The following is a 20,853-nucleotide window of genomic DNA, read 5'->3' as shown; positions in this document are numbered from 1 at the left end:
CCTAATTAACAATATGACAATGACTAAAGCCTCCCCCCTTTTGTCTATGTTCCCTCTTATAAGAAATAAAAATAAAAATAAATAAATTAATTTAATAAATAAAAATAAGAAACAGCTACTACCCCCTCTTCAACCTTCACCGTCCCAAGGACCCAACTCTAAAATTTAGAATTAGCTTCACATACGGTGTTTGAAAATGATGCGGAATGCATTAAAACACGTGTCACAGTAGGTTTTAAGAAATAGTGGTATTTACCAAGTAAAACATTAATTAAAAATGGATAGATTTTACCACAAAGTGACTGCCGAATCAATTAATGAAAAAATGTTAAAAATTGTTTACATGCGGCAACACTTGGATTTAATCATGTCATGTATATTGTCCGCCTCCGTAGTGTAATGGTCAGCACGCTCGGCTGCCGTTCTGGAGGTCCCGGGTTCGATTCCCAAGGGGGGTAAAATAAATATAAGTGATTTTTTCACTGTCATATTTATTCAATATTACCCTGGACTGGTACCTGAAGCGGAGGGCTGATCACCTTTCCTTCATGTGTAAACGATCAAGATAACACTGCGTTTATATGACGCAGTGCCCTATGCACCATTGAGGTGCGGATAAGGGTTTTATTATTATATATTATTATATTAAAAGGATTTTTGAATATTTTTACATTTGACCAGATTTTCTGTCCGCTTTATCCAAAGTTTGTTAAATAGATCTGTTATATCGAGGTTTTTCTGTACTCATTGCATAGGACACAATTTCTCCATCAAAAAATTTAATTTCTGTTCAAATGAGGACTCGCAATTTAAATATGACGGCTACAATACGTATGCTATCCATATCATAATTATGCGACACATACATTGGAATGTATTTTCTATATTAGTAATAATAAAAAAAATCACAATTAATGTTTAATTATAAATAACAGTAAAATAAAACCTACATAAATGGCTCTCATGTCAGACATTGAGACGTACATACATGAGATTACATAACATCAAAAAACAAAGTTATAGCAAAAATAATTCATAGTAAATTGATCTGTAGATTTTTATCTTTTGATAAAATTCCAGTCTAAATGTCGCTCACTTCTTTCAACAACGTCATATATTGAAAATTGTCAATTTTCAGTTGTGCATGTCTTCGGAACGCCCAGAAAATGTACTATATCCCAGCAAAAGCGGCATATTTTTAACTTAATATTCACCCGCTACAGGGCAGAAAGTGTTGTTTTTGCATTTCGAAGAAAGGGTTTTGTTTAATTATTTTTTTAAAGACACTAAATATTTTTCAAATGGAGAAAAAACATTCAGGTTTTACCGAAAAAGATCTGTTGCACAGTAAAAAGTTCAATAAGTGCCTTGATATTTATTTTTAATACATTTCATTATATTTTTAAACATTAAAAATGATCTCCAGAAAAATCAAGTTTTTTGATTTTTGATGTTGTTGAAAGGAGTGAGCAATGTGAATGCACTATGAAGAGAGGAATTGAAGGACAGTCGAGATTTTCTATATGTGAAATAGTAAAAAGACCAAAAAATAATAAAAAAATATCTGTACATAAACCTCAAAAATATATCACTGCCTAGTTATGTGTAATATTTTGTATATAACTTGTATTATTTGTTATATTATATATGGTTATATAAATAAGTATTTTAATAAAAAAAAATTAAGATTTTTTGTGCACATTATAAAGTGCTTACCTGAATCATGACATAAAATGTATTAAATAAGGTTAATAATAGTAATTTTGTTCAGCCCCCTTGGGTTGTATGACTACCGGTCGAATTTTCTTCAATAAGTCAAGCAAATAAAGAAAAATTGAGACCTAAACCTTAAAATTGCGATAATAGGCGCCGTGGCGTAGTTGGGAAAATGCTCGACTCCGAAACTGGTGTCGCGGGTTCAATTCCCGCCAAGCGCAAAATAAATTCAAGAAAGATTTATTTTCAATTGGTCTGGGTGTTTGTGATGTATTTTTCACATTTACTTTCCCTATCCTTACTATCCTACCTGCAGATAAGCCTCTAAAAACAGAAGCAATAGAATATATTCCTTTAAAAAAAAAGACTTAAGAATCAATTTACTATGAATTCTTAAGCGGTAACTGTAATTGGCCAGTGTTTGGGCAATATTAACAAGAGAGGTCACGTTTTTGTTCATCACTCAGCAATGGTAGACGGAGACGCATTCTAGAGGGGTCACACTTTTGCTCGTCACTTAGCGATGGTAGACGAAGTCACAATTGAGGTCACGCTTTTGCTCATCACTCAGCAACGGTAGACGAAGTCACGAGAGAGGTCACGCCTTTGCTCATCACTCAGAAATGGTAGACGAAGTCACAAGAGAGGTCACGCCTTTGCTCATCACTCAGCAACGGTGTGCGGAGACAGCCGGAGGCTAAACGTCGTCGAAGATGCCGCGGGGCGGGGAGATGCTGGCCGGGTGGCTCTGGTAGAGGGTGGAGGCCCCGAAGCGCCGGTCGATCTCCTGGTCCAGCGTGAGGGGCGAGGGGGGCCCTGGGGGCACGTCAGTGTAAGGCACGGCCACCTCGCTCCCGGAGCTCAGCAGGCCGGCGCGAGCTTCAAGCGGCCACGGTTAGTGCGGGGATGAAGGTCAGTTACGCGAGCAGTCAACACCGTCACCGATGACAAGCGTGCCGGGTGCCATGATAATGATAAACAGGGAATCCTCAGTTTAAAAACACAGTTTGTTTTTGGCAAAGCACCCAAATTTGAGTGATACAAACAACTGGTATTTTTATTTATAATGCTGTAAATTGCCTATTTTAACCTTTCCCATACGGTGCTACAAACTTTTTAAGTGAAACTTCCTAGGCGGCGATTTGATAATTGAAATTTAAATGATGCATCACATTTACTAGGCACATTTCGTAACATGAGAGAGACGAAAGACATAACGTAGAGAGAAAGAGAGCTATTAATTCAGACGCCACGGGACTGGAGCAAAAGAGAGCAACGTAGACACAATATTACAAATCGATAGAATAAGATAGTGTTATGGATGTATGCGTCAGATCCTATATATGAACAAATGAGGTATCACACGGTGTGTAAGCAATATTTATCATTGTGTTTGAACAAACCCAATGAATCAACAACAAAATCGGGAACTACAATAGATTTAATTTTTTCTCCTTAACTCAAAATATCAAATCACGGACCTTGATCAAAAAGTTCCCGGAATCACCACCGTGCGGCGTTCTCAGTCACCCGATTTGAGTTTTTTTTATTTCTTAGGTTGCCACATCTGTCATTGATATTCTATGAAATTTTCAGCTTGATAGCTTGACATTTGTAAAAGTGACGCCGTATTGAGTACATCTGCAGTTGAGCGTGTTTTTGAATTTTTACAATTTTAAAAATGGAATGAAATTTGCTACAAGTTTGTATTAAATTTTGCGGTTTTAGTGGTGCGACGACATTGAAAATGCTAGTAAAGTGTTTTGGCAACGATACTCTGAAGAAAACCAGTGGCACGAACGTTTCAGAAGTGTCCATGAGTCCATCAACGATGATGAACGTTATGACAGACCATCCACATCAAAAACCAGCAAAAACATTAACAAAATCAAAGAATAGATGATCGTAAGCCGCAAATCGACAATTAGAGACATGGCAGAGGAGTTAGGCATTGCTTTTGGATCCGCTCAAGACGTTTGGGTGAAGCAATTTGCCAAAAAGACCAGATTTGTGGGTAAAAACTCGTGGATCTTCCACGATAACGCACCATCACACAATGCCATTGTTATCCGTGACCATTTGGCTAAAAACGGATTGAATACCATCCAACAACCACCAAATTCACTTGATTTGGCTCCCTGTGACTTTTTCCTATTCGGTCGGCTCAAAAAACCGCTCCCTGAACCCGTTACAGCATCCGAGATGAGGTCATGGAAAAATCGAAGATGATGAAATCTGATGGCCATACCGAAAACCGATTATAAAAAATGTTTGGAGGATTGATCAAGCGCTGGCATAAGAGCGTTGCAGTCGATGGGGAGTACTTTGAAAGGGACAATATCGATTTTGATGAATAATTTTGTATTTTAAATTTTCTCAATACATTTCGGGAACTTTTTAATCAAGGTGGTGTATCTCATATATTAATTATCACACACTATTAATATCAGTATGTATTACCCAATGAAGCAACATTTAATGACCGTGTAAATATTTAAAATAATAACAGAATACTTTTTATGCACAATTTTTTTTTGTATTTCTTTTGAGATGATCCCTTTCTCTCTGTCTCTCACATTATATCTCCCTTATTCTTCATTTTTATGAAGTTTCTCTTAAAAAAAGATTGTTTTAATTTATAATTTTAACGATACGTGACAACCATGTATATATATTTATATACTAAATGTCCTTCACTAAATGAGGTCTCAGATTGAATTCCAAGGTTGCCCAATTGAAAAATTAAGAAAAAATACAGACTGAAAGAATGTAAAAGACACTTGGAGGGTGAATGTAAAAATAAAAATAAATATATGGATGATTCTTAAACTTGAGGGTTCCCTGAATTTGGTGAACATAAATAAATAGTGCAAGATATATACAAAGTAATAAATAATTTGTTTTGAAGATTAGATTAATTTAAGAGATACTATAAAAGTTAATAACCAAGTAATATAAAGATAATAAATATGAAAACTTAATATGAAAACACACATGCATACACAATGAAAGTTTTTGACACACAAAAACTATCTAAAATGTAAAATATTTTTTTAAAAATTAACTGAATATTGAAAAATTATATTTTTCATCTATAATTTGAAAAAAATAAAGTATATATCGCTCACTCCTTTCAAGAACGTCATAAATCAAAAATCGACAATTTTCAGTTGTGCATGTTTTCGGAATGCCCAGAAAATGTACTATATCCCACCAAAAGCGGCATATTTTTAACTTAATATTTACCCACTACAGGGCAGAAAGTGTTGTTTTTACATTTTGAAGAAAAGGTATTGTTTAATTATTTTTTTAAATATACTTAATATTTTTCAAATGCAGAGAAAACCTTCAGGTTTTACCTAAAAAGATCTGTTACTCAGTAAAAAGTTCAATAAGTGGCTTGATATTTATTTTTAATACATTGTATTATATTTTAAAACTTAAAAAACGTTCTCCTGAAAAAAAAGTTTTTTGATTTATGACGTTCTTGAAAGGAGTGAGCGATATGTATTAAATTAAAAAATAATGTATCCTATAATGCAACTCTTAAATAATTTTGGTATGGAAGTTGAAATATAAGATTGTGAAGAGATTGATTGCTTTTTGTATTTTTATAATACAAAAAATAAACATAAAAATTAATTTTTATATATTTTTAAAATATTATAAAAGTATTTTATTATATTTTTAAAAAAAATACACCTATAGTATAAAAATCTTGATAAATTCAATACGTTATTCTAAGGTTAAATGGATTTGACACATCGCTCAATCCTTTCAAGAACATCATGAATAAAAAATCGTCAATTTTCAGTTGTGCATGTTTTCGGAATGTCCATAAAATGTCAGCAAAGCGGCATATTTTTAACTTAATATTTGCCCGCTACAGGGCAGAAAGTGTTGTATTTGTATTTTGAAGAAAAGGTATTGTTTAATTATTTATTTTAATAAACTAAATATTTTTCAAATGGAGAAAAAAAATTCAGGTTTTACATAAAAAGATCTGTTACACAGTTAAAAGTTCAGTAAGTGGCTTGATACATATTAATTTTTAATACATTTTATTATATTTTTAAACATTAAGTATTTTGATTTATGACGTTCTTGAAAGGAGTGAGCGACATATACAGACCAAAAAAAAATTTTTAGATGCTAACTGGAAAACAAACATATCAAAATTACAGCAAAATATTAAAAATATATTTATACTACTGAATAATTTTCACTGTGACTGCATTACACAAAAGGATTTGGACTTTTATTTATATTCAGTTGGTTCCGCATATTTGGGACACTTATGTGTCCCAAATATGGATGGGAAAATTTGACTGTATTTTGATTGAAACGTGGAGTCAAATATCTATAAAAGTACCTGTATCTGGCTGATACCCTCCAAGTTTTCCTTGGAAATCCCTCCTCCTCATGGCTGACTCTTCTAATCTCTGCCTCTTTCGCTTTTCTGAAAAAAATCAAAGGTGATTCATTGATTCCCTTTCCCCTAACATTAGCATTTATTACTAATAAATGTAATAAATGTAACCCTGAAGAGGGCAACAGGTTGTTGCCGAAACTAGTTGGTTAATAAAAATGTGAGTGGATCAGAACACAAAGTATTTTTATTACTCGAAATAATATGTCAATATGATCCACAAAGTTAATGCTTTCAATATTCAAAACATTTTATTATAACTTAATTATAATGTTTTGATAATGAAGCGGTTAGCTTCGAAACCGGTAGACATTATAATTAAGTTATAATAAAATATTAATAGTGATTTTAAAACAAAGTTACATTTTAATTATAAAATATAAAATCACAAAGTTAGTGCATCAAATATAAATTATATAAATTTATCAATTAACAGCTAACCTCAAAGTAAGTAAGGTATATATGACTGTCCAACTTACCCCGTTTAATGATTTCCTTCCCCTCCTCCACAAGGTCCGTGGTGAGCTCGGCGTCCCCCACGAACTGCTGGAAGCCGCAGGCCGACAGCAGGCGGCTGCCCACCGAGAAGTACGTGGACACGCACAGCACCAGGACCAGCATGGGAAAGTAGATGTTGAAGCCGTCCGAGATTATGCTCAGCACGTCCATGTGGCCCATGATCTGGACACAATCGTACACAAATGTTATTGAGAAATACAAATTTTATTTGCTCAGTCTTGTCTAAATGTAAAAGAAAAAAAATTGATAACACATTAGATGCTTCTATATGTGAATGAGATGTGGACCGTGAATTTTAATATATCTCTGCATTAAAAAAAATCAGTAGAATCTCTTTTTCTTTTTCTTCTTCTTCTTCTTCTTCTTTTTCTAGATTCTAAGGATCTGTTTGTGCCTCCGCTTGTAGGTCTTGGGATGTTGACTCCCAGCTATCTTTCCACCTTTTTGGAGGTCTGCCTGGGGGCCTGCGTCCTTCAGGGATTCCTTGAAGGGTAATACGTAGAAGTCTGTCATCTAACATTCTGTTTACTTGATCATTCCAGTATCGCCTTTGTTGTCGTCCCCACCTCACGATATCATCCGTTTTACACATGCTCCGGATATCGGTATTTCTTACTCGGTCTCACAATGTGTTTCCGGTTATGGATCGGAGAGTCTTCATCTCGGAGGTTCGATGTCGAGATGTCGAGTTCGAAGTAGAATATCACTTAAGAAAAATATCGCCGATTTTGTACACACCTAAAAAAAAAGGACCATTTTTGCATCAAAAAAAGTATTCAGCAAATGCAATCTTTAGCATACATATATGTATATAACAAAAAAGGAGAAAAATACAAAAAGGAAAATGACACATTTGAAATGTGGTGTTGGAGGCGCATGCTCTGAATTTCATAGACAGCTGTCTAGCTGCGTCTGCACCAACTAATCCATTCATCAGGAGTTACTCTTAGATGGCTTGACTCTGGCCAATGTCCGTACAAGACGGATTCTTCAGTTCTTTAGAAACGTTGCGCGTTGATTGAGGAAAGCCTACAGCGACTGGTTGTGATTGGAAGCCTGGAGGGGTTTTACCGCACACAATGATCCGATCAAGTTAAGACAGCAGCAGGCACCTGGTGGTTGGAGCGCTACAAGCAGCGCAGACAAGGGATAACTGGAGAAGAGTCATTGCTTCCACAGGGGTCACAACCCACAACAATGAGAAGTAAGAGAGAGAAGATACAAAAAAATCTCAACAAAAATGTTCAGAAACAGTAAGTCTAGATTGAGCCAACCGGTATGTACCTGAGTGTAATGCGTCTCCAGAATTTGCTCCTTAATGATGTGGGAGTCCCGAAGTTACGCTAAATATATTCGGTGAATGGTTAATGGTGAATTGATATATACCTGAGTGAAATGAGTCTTCAGAATATGCTCCTTGATGATGTGGGAGTCCCTAAGTTCCGCTAAGTATAGTCGGTGAATGGTTAATGGTGAATTGATATATACCTGAGTGTACTGCGTCTCCAGAATATGCTCCTTGATGATGTGGGAGTCCCGTATAGTCAGCGAATGGTTAATGGTGACTTGCTATGTACCTGAGTGTAGTGCGTCTCCAGGATGTGCTCTTTGATGATGTGGGAGTCCATGTGGATGAGGCCGAGGAAGTTCAGGCAGAGGGGCGGGGTGAGGCGGCAGACCATCATGCCGCTGAAGATGAGGCTGTACTCGTTGGTCTGGTGGTGCGGGGCCAGGTAGTACAGGTTCAGCACGCGGATCTTCAGCACCGTCGAGAATGCGCAGTAGCACACGTACGCAATCATTATCGTAGAGAAAGCCTGAAACCAGACACAAAGATGCCATTTAGATGTAATTTATAAAATGCAATTTGTTAATGATTTAGACACTTCACAATATGTATAGACCAGGGGTCGGCAACCTTTTGGACCAAAAAGAGCCAAACGTGAGTAGCAAAACGGTTTGGAAATTTTTGGGTTGCAAATTTTTAATTTACAATAATTTATTATTATTTAGGTTTAATAACTTATTGAATGTTTATTAAATCTATGATAGATTTATAAATCAGTGCAAAAAAAAAAGATAACACCTTTTTTTATTAAAACATAGGTTGTTTTTATTTCTGTTAATCAAAAAATATGTAAAGGTACCTTTTAACATTTAAAAATTTATGTATTTTATAATGCATTTTTAATTTATTAAGTAAAGAAAATGGAATAAAACTAAAGTACGTATTTAAAAGTTCTATTACCAACCACACTTGTCTCATAAATTTATTTTACTGTTATTTACTCACACATTCGATTCACATGCCTAAACGTCAACACATATCGCTCACTCCTTTCAAGAACGTCATAAATCAAAAATCGTCAATTTTCAGTTGTGCATGTTTTCGGAATGCCCAGAAAATGTACTATATCCCAGCAAAAGAGGCATATTTTTAACTTAATATTTACCCGCTACAGGGCAGCAAGTGTTGTTTTTGCATTTTGAAGAAAAGGTATTGTTTGATTATTTTTTTAAATGTACTAAATATTTTTCAAATGGAGAAAAAACCTTCAGGATTTACCTTAAAAGATCTGTTGCACAGTAAAAAGTTCAATAAGTGGCTTGATATTTATTTTTAATACATTGTGTTATATTTTTAAACTTTAAAAATGTTCTCCTGAAAAATCAAGTTTTTTGATTTATGACGTTCTTGAAAGGAGTGAGCGATATTTGTTAATTTTATCGATATGCTTATCTCAAAAAGTGAAAAATTATATACGTGTATTATTAAATGCATATCTATGTACGTATATATTTTAAACAAATGAATGAAATTCGAAAAAAAATTAAATTAAAAAGTATTTTGAAATCAAACCCATCTTCAGTATGTAAGCAGAGACGAACTGGTCTGATTTCATGTTTCACTTATAATAATTTCTGATTTACGTGAAATATTCCCTCTAAATTACCTCTATCGTCAGATAGTCATAATTGACTTTGGCCAAGTTGACTATGTTGGCGAAGATGGAGAGCACCGGAGACTTGTTGAAGAAGGTGACCTCCGACCACACCACGCTCACCGACAGGATGGCCGCGCACACAGCTAACAACTTCAGGATATAGCCCTTCACCGCGCATTCCCAGTACCACTCTGTAACAAAGCAAAGAGTGTTACTAACAAAAACTTGTTTAATATAAGACAAACAATCATGGGATGCTGACAAAATAACAGTTTTCAAAATGCTAAAACTATATTAACATATTTCAGACAGGTGTTTTTTACGCCTGTGGACCGCTGGCGACGGAATAAATATTTAGATATAGTTAAAACCTTAACAAAGAGACCAATCTCTTTGTTTAGGTTTAGTAATATTCATATAATAATAATAAAACCCTTATCCGCACCCCAAAGGTGCATAGGGCACTGCTTCATATAAACGCAGTGTTATCTCAATCGTTTACACATGAAGGAAAGGTGAGCCCTCCGCTTCAGGTACCAGTCCAAGGTAATATTGAATAAATATTACAGTGTAAAAATCACTTATATTTATTTGACCCCCCCTGGGAATCGAACCCGGGACCTCCAGAACGGTAGCCAAGCGTGCTGACCATTACACTACGGAGGCGAACATATTCATATAAAATTATAAAAATATTCATATACAAACATTAAATATGTACATCCTTCTTTTTTGACTTTGAAATGAGGCCGGCGCAGAAGGTAAAAATACCCTTCCAGTCTTTAAGCATTAATAGACCCAACGGGTAGAAATACCTTTCCCGACCAAAGTGTATTAAAACATTGTTTACGGCGTGCACATATTTGTGCATTTCAGAAACCTTATGTTGTGGCAGTGTGCACATATTTGTGCGTTTCGGAAATGTTATGTAGCGGCAGTGTGAAGATATTTGTGCATTTCAGAAACCTCGCGTTCTAACGGTATGCACATTTTGGTTATAACAAAATATAATATCGGACGTATCATTAGGATAGTTAAATTGGCAATATGTTAAAGAGAGCGGTACCTATGGCCGGAGAGTAGAGCATTCTGGATATTCCGGAGCGAGTCCGGGAGAAGGAGGGCTTGAAACGGTGGTCCCGGGAGCGCAGGTTGCCCGCCACGTCCTCCAAGTGCAGCACCTCCTCCAGCAGCAGCCCCCACTGCGTCTGAGTGCGCTGCAGCGTCTGTAGCGCCTTGATCACCTGCCAATTCACATAACCATTAAAGAACATGGATATGATGTTTATATTGTATGTGTCTGTTATTTTCCGATAAAAATAAGATTTGTTTTTTACCACTTAAAAAATACATATTAAGAAAGAACATTTTCCATTCCTCGCCATAACACATCATTCTTCAGTGATTCCTTCTCTGTCTAAGTGGCCAAACTATGGAATGAATTACTTTGTCTTGTAGAAAACGCACCTTCTCTAATAACTTTTAAGAGACATTACTATCTATTATTAGGATCCTAACTGTCCATCAAATCTCCTCCATTATATATCCAGGATTAGGACTGTCGAGGCACTGTTTAGAGCTGCCCAAGACAAGGACAATTACTCTCAAGTGATAGTCGAAGTCAGGTGGACCTGACATGACACGAGCAGAAGAAGGTGAAAGAAATGGTTAGGGGGCCCACCTGCTTGTGGAGGCGTACGAGGGCCTTTAGGGAGGGGGGTGCGGTGGGGGCGGTGGGCAGGGCGCGGCGCTCCATGCGCCCCCGCAGCTCCGTGGGCACGCGCTGCAGGATGCTGTCCACGGGCTGCCGCAACGGGCTGTTGGGGCCCAGAGACAGGTGGATGCTCTGCAACGACTGGAACAAATCATAATATACATACATACATATAGACAGGAGAGCGAATGCTGGGGACAGATTGAATTCAATTATAGCCAAAAAAAACATCACAAAAGCTAAACTGGCAGTATAAAATGGAGTCCTGGTTCCAACCACAATGTGAAACATGGAGTTGGCATAAGAAGGACCAAATCAATGCTGAATGACATTCGACATGGGACCTACGAGGAAAAAAATGCTGAATGACATTTAACAAAGGACTTCTGGGACAAAATCTATGTCAAATAAGATTCGGCATTGGACTGGTAAGGATTGAAAACAAAAGTGTATACCTCGAGCATGTCATCCACAGTCTCTTCCGCCTCGCACTTGTCAGAGCTCAGCTTGGCGGCCTTGAAGTAGCTCCGGGTGAGGGTGTAGGGCAGCACGGAGCGGTGCCACAGTGCCCTGGGCACCTCCACCAGCGCGTGGCCCAGCAGCAAGATGAGCAGGAACAGCCCCCAGGTATTACTGGCCGATGAGGCGATGGCCTTCAGCTTGGCTCCGTCCAGATGCACGCCAGGCTTCAGGGCGATGTAGATCAGAAGGATCCCGCAGATGAATAGGTAAGATCCGTAGTAGATGGCGTTGTCAATCAGCGCAGACTTTAGTTTCCCTTTTATTGTAAAATCGCCGGCCTTGCTGTAAGACTGCATCAACGGCATGATCAACCTGAAAATGAATATTCATTCAAACCCTTATCCGCACCCCAGTGATGCATAGGGCGCTGCATCATATAAGCGCAGTGTTATCTTGATCGTTAACACATGAAGGAAAGGTGATCAGCCCTCCGGTTCAGGTACCAGTCCAGGGTAAGCAATACACTAAATATTTGAGTGAATGAATCACCTATATTTATTTGATCCCCCCCTGGGAATCGAACCCGGGACCTCCAGAACGGTAGCCGAGCGTGCTGACCATTACACTATGGAGGCGGACGAAAATGAATATAGGAATTGAATTTACTGAATTGATCTGGCAGCAAAAACTGCTTACATTTCCTCAAACAGTGGTCGGCAAACTTATTAACTATAAAGCGTTGATAATTTTTATTTACAACATTTTGAGTGTTTTTTAAATAATAAACTCAAAATGTTGTAAATAAATCATCTGGTCAAATTATAAGCTAAAAATACTAAAATGAAAAGGATATTTTCTTGTGTTTCTCGCGAATGTGATTATAATCCAGGATTCGGACCTCACATACTAACGTTACATGAACTATGACCCCAAGCGCCCGCTAGGGGCAGGGCGGAGTGTACGCGGGGAATGTTTACGTTATATCCCTTATGAGATGGATGCAGGGGAGACTGCACACACTTGTCATTGTACTGTCATGGCGACCTGTTGAATAAACCGATTGCATCCTAATTACAAGTTATTATTACCTATACCCGAGCCCCGTAATACTAATATAATAGTTTGTACTCCATAAAAAGCTTCGCTTCATCTCACCAACAGATGTCTCTAGTGAAATTCTAGTCAATTCAAGCACAATGTTTCGAAATTGGATCATATATATAGAACTTCCTAGAATTTGAGTAGTGTGGTTGTCAATCATGGGTAGAATCGGTGAATGTTACACGTGTTACTCAAATTCTTGGAAGTTGAACATTTATACGATCCAATTTCGAAACATTGTCACTAGAATCTAAGTAGAGACATATGTTTATCGTAGTCATACAGGAGAAAGTGACCAAGTGCATTGTTTTACAAAAACGTGATCATTGACTATTTGATATCTTACTAGCTTAATATTGCCCTGGAAAAATCCCAAAGGATTTTAAACTTGGAAGTATAATATATTGACTTGTAGAAAATGACTAACTGCATTGATATTTATTTTATTGCCAAGCAAAAGTGACATGAATGGCCCTCCTGAACATTTTACATTTTGGTAGTTGGTCACTTTCTCCTGTACGACTACGATATAGAACTTCCAAGAATTTGAGTAGTGTGGTTGTCAATCATGGGTAGAATCGGTGAATGTTACACGTGTAACTCAAATTCTTGGAAGTTGTACATTTATACGATCCAATTTCGGAACATTGTCACTAGAATCTCACAAGAGACATATCGCTCACTCCTTTCAAGAACGTCATAAATCAAAAAAATTGATTTTTCAGGAGAACGTTTTTAAAGTTTAAAAATATAATACAATGCATTAAAAATAAATATCAAGCCACTTATTGAACTTTTTACTGTGCAACAGATCTTCTTAGGTAAAACCTGAAGGTTTTTTCTCCATTTGAAAAATATTTAGTACGTTTAAAAAAATAATTAAACAATACATTTTTTTCAAAATGCAAAAACAACACTTTCTTCCCTGTAGCGGGTAAATATTAAGTTAAAAATATGCCGCTTTTGCTGGGATATAGTACATTTTCTGGGCATTTTGAAAACATGCACAACTGAAAATTGACGATTTTTGATTTATGACGTTCTTGAAAAGAGTGAGCGATATGTGATAATATGTCATGATAACATTTTTTTTCAATAAATTACTTTTACAACATTTTGGGTGTGTCCATTTTTAAAAAAAAGAAATAGAAACAAAGAATTTTATATTTATAATTTTAAAATAACGTTTCTGAAATATTACGTAATGTATGCACTCGAATCATTCAAAAATACATTATTTATGTACACAGTTGGCAATGTAGAAAAACACACAAACAAAATAAACAAAATAAATTGGCTAGCTAAATACACATTCGCCATACGGCCCGCCTCTATAGTGTAATGGTTGGGGTGTTTGGCTACCGTGCTGGAAGTCTAGGGTTCGATTCCCAGGAGGGTAAAAATAAATATTAGTCACTTTTCACCTGATATTTATAATAATATTAATATCACCCAGGACTGGTACCTGAGCGCAAGATTGATCACCTCGCCTTCATGTAAGTAACAATCAAGATAATACTGCTCTTACATGATGCAGTGCCCTATGCACCATTGAGTGCGGATAAGGGCTAGGCAGAGAGATTAGAATGCCACACAAATCTGTCTTTGAAAAACAATTTTCGCCTCTTCCATATTCGTGCATCTCCTCATACATACCCGCCTATTATTCTGATTCCTTACCTAACCACTTTCAAATATGTATGTGAAAAACTTTGAACATGCCAAGTTTTTCTCGCTCTCCCTCTACTTCTTTTGCCAACAAAATAAGCCTAGTAAATTATTTTACTGTTCTTTCTTCACTCCTTCGATTCACATGCCCAAACCATCTCAACACACCTATCTTAATTTTGTCGATAATGCTTATCTCAGCCTTGCATTCGAACCATTCGAACATCTATCATACATCGTATTGTCGCACTGAGAGATCGCATTTTGATTGCATTCAGTCTAGTTTTATCCTTGTTTTGCCTGCTTGCTACATTAGAGCTGGAAAATGAATGAAATAATGCAAGGCTGAGATAAGCATTATCGATAAAATTAAGAAAGGTGTGTTGAGATGGTTTGAACATTTTGAACGAATGAGTGAGGAAAGAACAGTAAAAGTGAATGTAGTTGGAAAAGGAGCAGAGGAAAACCAAAAAAACTTGGCATGATCAGGTATGTCAAATACTTGAAAGTGGTCAAGTCAAGAGTCTAAATAATCAGCGGGTATGTATGAGGAGATGCATGAATGTGGAAGAAAGTTTGCAAAGACGGAGTGGTGTGAGGGTGCTGAAGAGGCGTAATGGATTGTTAGTTAGGGCTGGAATAAGAATTAAATTATCTAAAATTATTACTGACCATGTGAGGCATTGTGATGTCCAGTAGACGACCCTCCACAGGTTGGGGAACACGGACTCCCCCACCATACTGCCGGGAGGCTGGCACGGGGCGGGGGTAGCCAGAGGAGAGGGAGTGCTGACGTTGCTGACGTAGCTGCTGTTGCTGCTGTTGTTCCTTTGCTCTTGGAGACACTGACGGTACACCGTCTGCAAGCATACACAAAATCTCATCATTATTCTACCCGCAAACTTTCTATTGTATGACACGAGGGTAGTTAAAAGCATAAGCACCTATTAACACATTTCGGATGGGTGTTATTTAAGCCTGCGGACCGCTGGCGACGGGATTTGATAATTGTGTACATATAGTTAAGACCTCAACAAAGAGATTGGTACATAATATTTGTTGTCGGGCAGTTTTTTCAACAACCCCGACCCTTATTAGTAAACTAGTTAGGATTGTATACTAATCACAAGTGACCATGTACCCGATTGCGATCTGTATAATGTTTTTTGGCGTCTCTCGCTTTCTACTAACAGTATGAAAAAGACGATTTTTAAGTGTTTCCCTCAAAAAATATATTAAAAAAGTAATATAAGTAAAATTACAATAAAACCTCTCTTAGTACAGGTAATCCATGCATATATACAATGGTCTTGGATCCCTGTCACATGTCGGAACCAATAAAGTAGATTTGGAAGTGTGGCTGATTGTGAAAACACTTCAAACCAAACCTAACACATACCTCTTTTGGTTGAAAGAAATTCTTTCATTATTTTGCAATAAAGTAATACAGCCTGCTTCAATTATACACAAAGTCATAAACACATTGACTGCCAAATTAGAAAATAAAACCGTTCCTTGGGGCCACAACTGTAAACAGACTGCATACAAATGTGAAGGTTACGGTTCATTTTGTTGTATCAAATGTTTTTTTCATGAAACGTAAAGCAATACATCGAACTGACGACTAAATTGCCGACGGAGGTTAGAGGTCAAAATAAAAAATGGAACAAAGGCAAAATAAAGGAATGGGTAAATAAATAAGAGTTAATTCTATGAAATTTGTAAAATAGTTTATATTCTTAATTTTCTCTCTCTTTTTTGTGTGTATATTAGGTTAAAATGGATAAAAACAATAAAAAATTTATGTAAAAAGAACTCCACCGACAAGACACGCAAGGTGGCTTGGTGGGTCTCTGCAAAAAAATAATTTTAATTTGTTTATAATTGTTCTTTAAATAAATGTATACTATTTATGTAAATAAAAAAATAATAAAAAATGTAATGATAATCTGTTCAAGGGGCCACACAGAGAGTGCATACATTTATATTAATTACATGGCAAACGTGAAGCGTATCCAATTCACAGAACGTAAAATCCAATCCATGATTGGAGTTATATTTAACTCATGCAACCTCTTGACCAAACTCACATGAAGTTCAACGTGTTGAATAACGAAAGTAAGTACAAAAGAACAATTGATGGTTAATGGAGGTAGATAAATCTGAAATAGATCACATCATTTGGCCATTTGATTGCATGTCATAAACAATTTTCTTTCATATAATTTTATAAATAAGTATAGTAAAATAATAGGAAAAACACAATGAGGGCACATTATTGTGAATTGTGATTTGAAATTGTGCATATGATGAAAAATAAATAAATACTGCATAATATTTAACACGTGTTTTGATAAAGTCATATCATTTTCAAACACAGTATGTTACGGTGTTTGACAACGATGTATAGGGCATTGACATTTTATATGAAAAACTTATTTGTTCTATGCAGTTGTGATCAAACCTACACCAGTGGTTCTTAACCTTCCACTCCCGGTGATATGTATTCACAACAACTTGACTTTCAAAATGAGAATATCAATATAAAATATAATAGATATGGGCTATATACTTTTGTTTTCCTCAGTAATATAATTATGTATAATATAAAATTGTTATTTAAATAAATTAATTATAAATTAAATTGGGGATAGTGTCATCAATACATAAACGTTTCTCAAATTATGCGTGCGTGCTGCACTTTACGTACACGCGTACGCGGCTTTATACTGATTCCGATTTGTTCGTGGTGGTCGCGTCGCTACGCTAGCTATGGCGGCTAATTGCGATGTATATTTTGTCACTTTTTTAGGTACTTCAGAGCTAACATTACTTAATGGATACATTTCAACTTCAAATATGGTCAATAAAAGCAACATTTAGGAATATTTACATTTCTCCCGTTTTTAATCACATTTTCATATGGTGTTCAAAATACATATCACCGGTGCATGCGGAAGTTTCTAGCACCGTAAGGGAAGGGTTAACTTGGGTTCGATTGAACCCCAGAGGTTCAGTGAGTCTGTCTCCTGGGTTCGACGGAGGTCAAAACACACACCGGACTTATCGTACGATATTATGAAAAATGACACGACGTACGTTATATTCATTTATCCAATAGATCTAGTATATTATTTGAAAGGAATACATCAATCTAGCAATAGAAATAATACAAGGACAAAAACGCTAAAACAATGCACATATCCACATCGTACATTTTTTTTACTGGGATGGGACTTCAAATAAGTCATAACAAATGTACTAGATCTATTGTCATAACGTGTCGTTACTGCAAAATTTTATTTACGAAATCGGGGAATCACATAGAATAGAGAAGTGATAATTTCCTGGCAACACTGTTGCCCAATAGTTGAATTGTAACTGTAGTATAAAAATATATACCTATCTTTTAAATTTGTAAAATCATATTTGATTTTTTTAATTAAGAGTTTGGAGAACGCACATAAGAAATTGGTGGGGTTCAGTACCTCCAACACGGTTAACCCGTCTGCATATCCGCTTTTTTCAAAATATGTATACAAATATACTAATTGTATGTATTTAACATTTTGCACCTGATAAAACGAGAACAAACATAGAAATAATCTTTAAATGCAGAAAAAGGTATCACGCACTAAACAGATTGATTTTTGTGGTACAAATCAGTCCGATAAATCATAACGCTTGGGTGCGACTCATACTTTTGAAGCGTTGAAGGCGTTCAAATTCAACCATGTTATAAAAATAAACCGTCTCTTAAAATTATAACTATGCATTACTATTCTACCAATAAATATGGTTAATATAACTATTACGCACGTATTTTATCAAGGGTCTAGAATGTGATAAATTGACAAGAAAATTTGAAAGAATTGAAAAAAAACATGAGTAAAACATTATGCCTGGGATGTAAAGTTTTGATTTCTCCTCGTAAGTAAAAAAGTTGCCCCGCCCGGAGGGGAGGTGATATGGTTTGTCAAACAATGAAGCGCTTATATTTTCTCCTGATAAAATGAGAACAAACATAGAAATAATCTTTGAATGCAGAAAAAGGTACCACGCAATAAACAGATTGATTTTTGTGGCACAAATCAGTCCGACCAATCATAACGCTCACCTCTTTGAAGCGTCAAAGGCGTTTTAAAAATAAACTATCTCACAAAATTAAAACTTTTTCTGTTTTACCAATAAATATGGTACATATAACTATTACGTACGTATTTTATCGAGCCTCTAGATCAGAAATGTGATAAATTGACAAGAAAACTTGAAAAAATAACTCAGTAAAACATTATACCTGGGATGTAAAGTTTTGATTTCCAACTAAATTTTAGTTGACATTTCAATCAAAAGGATAATTCTATCCTTACAGGGACATCTTTGGTCAAGTGTCGTCAATAAATTTGTAAAAAAATTATAAGAAATAATGCATTACAAAAAGCTTTCTATACTGATTTATAGATTACGACGTGCCCTACGTAAAGTGCTCTAACTACATTTTTGTCAATTTTGAGATTTTGGTGTACGTTATCAACAGACCATTATCTACAAATATAAATAAATAAAAAATATATATAAAATAAATTACGCCTAGTTTTCAGGCGTATAAGACGCTATCTACATAAAATTTTCGAAACGAACTGAACTCCTAAAACGCTAACTACTTAATTTTGACAAAGCATAAAGTTTTAAAACAATTTATTAGATTATTTTATCATGTTTTTTAATGTAAAATACTGGTTTAGAATTTCAGATAAAACCGTTAATTAATAAATAAAATAGATTTATATTATCCACTGACACTTCGTGATGGAATTGCATTTTTAATATATTATTAGATTAAAACCAATATTTTTAGCTTTTCCACTTTATTTTTATTTGACCAGCGACCGGGTTTCGCCGTTACAGACATCATCAGACTGGTCCAGTCTGATGATGTCTGTAACGACGAAACCCGGTCGCTGGTCAAATAAAAATAAAGTGGAAAAGCTAAAAATATTGGTTTTAATCTAATAATATATTAATAAATAAAAATACGTTGAAAAAATCTTGGAAGTTCTCTTCTGTAAAATAACAGATTTTCAGATAGAGTACTTTACGTAGGGGTCGTCGATATCACACTAAAGTATCTTTACAATATGAACTACCTACGGACGGGGGCATGGTTTAAACCGCGGCTGATATGCGAATGTAAAATATTCTTAGCCGCCAAGATATGGCAGTCGGTATGGCGATGGGTTAAGAACACCTGTTCTATACCAAGCGCAACATGCTTTCATTGCTTATGTAATGGTGAAAGTAATACTGATACTTTCTAATACAATTATAAAAAATAAAATATTATCAAATGACACAAAATAAAGTACTTACCGAACTGACGTCCAAGGGTAGTATAAACATGATGAGGAATGAAAAGTACCATGCCGTCAACACAGCAAGAGTCACAATGATGTGATTTCTGTAGCAGTCTCCATACCGATACAGCAAGCAAGCTGCCAAGATGAAAGCCGAGATTATCTCAGTGATAAACAAAGTATACGCCATCTTGAAACAGATAACTCGAATCCACTTCAATGTTTTTCTTTTCCTTCAATTTTATTTCTTGTCTTCAGACTTATTCTTAAACTCCATCCAAGCCTTATTCGCTTGTTCTTGCAGCTTCTCCAGCTTCTTGAGATTTAAAGACTTCAAGGGCATCAAATGCGGTTGACATATCGCCAAATGGGTAGACGGTTCATAATAAAGTTCACCTGATGTTGGAATAATATTATTGTTCTTGGATTTTTCTCGATCACTTAGCATATTTACACACTTCTAACCAACATTTCATCCAAATTTAGAAAGAAAATCACTTTGAAATATATAAATTTTAACTTTAAACATATGCCAGCTATGAAAGTATTTATGTAATACTGGAAATATGCGACCGAATCGAAAATTTCTTCCAATAATTAAACGTCATTCGTTCGCAGCCGACCGACAGCCGTCAGATTAATCATAGATTTAACAAAAGAATGTTATAGACAAATTTACAATGTCAGTAAGGTAGGAACCTGTAAATGTGACATTGTCTATGATTCATCATTTTGAACCTACATAAATCAAAACGTAATTTTTGTTTTACTGATTATTGTGTAACAGAAAAAAATTCTAAGGTGACAAAATAAAATGCTTTTCCACTGTAATATTTATTTTAGTATCATCCTAGACCATTATTTCTGAAATGCAGAATTGATCGCCGAAGTTCAAACGAGAACTGCTGACAAATTGTCGATAGTGGTCGTCCTGGTCGGCGTGAA

General features: G+C 35.7%; 1 protein-coding gene across 2 annotated transcripts; it reads right to left on the bottom strand.

The window, feature by feature from the left end:
- Positions 1-1,989: 1,989 nt before the first annotated feature.
- Positions 1,990-20,553, bottom strand: LOC148308971 (LMBR1 domain-containing protein 2 homolog). Of its 2 annotated transcripts, none has more exons than XM_088260820.1 (10): positions 19,925-20,553; positions 15,227-15,414; positions 11,779-12,157; positions 11,291-11,464; positions 10,676-10,853; positions 9,619-9,800; positions 8,242-8,481; positions 6,625-6,826; positions 6,089-6,175; positions 1,990-2,595 (listed from the first exon to the last, which is right to left on the bottom strand). In XM_088260820.1, the coding sequence occupies exons 1-10, from the start codon at positions 20,096-20,098 to the stop codon at positions 2,414-2,416; spliced, it is 1,986 nt and encodes a 661-aa protein (XP_088116946.1). In that variant the 5' UTR covers positions 20,099-20,553; the 3' UTR covers positions 1,990-2,413. The 2 variants fall into 2 exon arrangements, with proteins under 2 accessions (XP_088116946.1, XP_088116947.1); XM_088260821.1 differs by having other exon boundaries at positions 1,990-2,532; positions 19,925-20,547.
- Positions 20,554-20,853: the final 300 nt, after the last annotated feature.

The sequence above is a fragment of the Brachycentrus maculatus genome, unplaced genomic scaffold (assembly GCF_059751285.1).
Source record: "Brachycentrus maculatus isolate JH-2025_06_01 unplaced genomic scaffold, ASM5975128v1 h1tg000142l, whole genome shotgun sequence".
In the NCBI taxonomy this organism is placed as follows: Eukaryota; Metazoa; Arthropoda; class Insecta; order Trichoptera; family Brachycentridae; genus Brachycentrus; species Brachycentrus maculatus.
The sequence above is the reverse complement of the archived record's forward strand: the minus strand, read 5'-3'. Positions and strand labels throughout refer to the sequence as shown.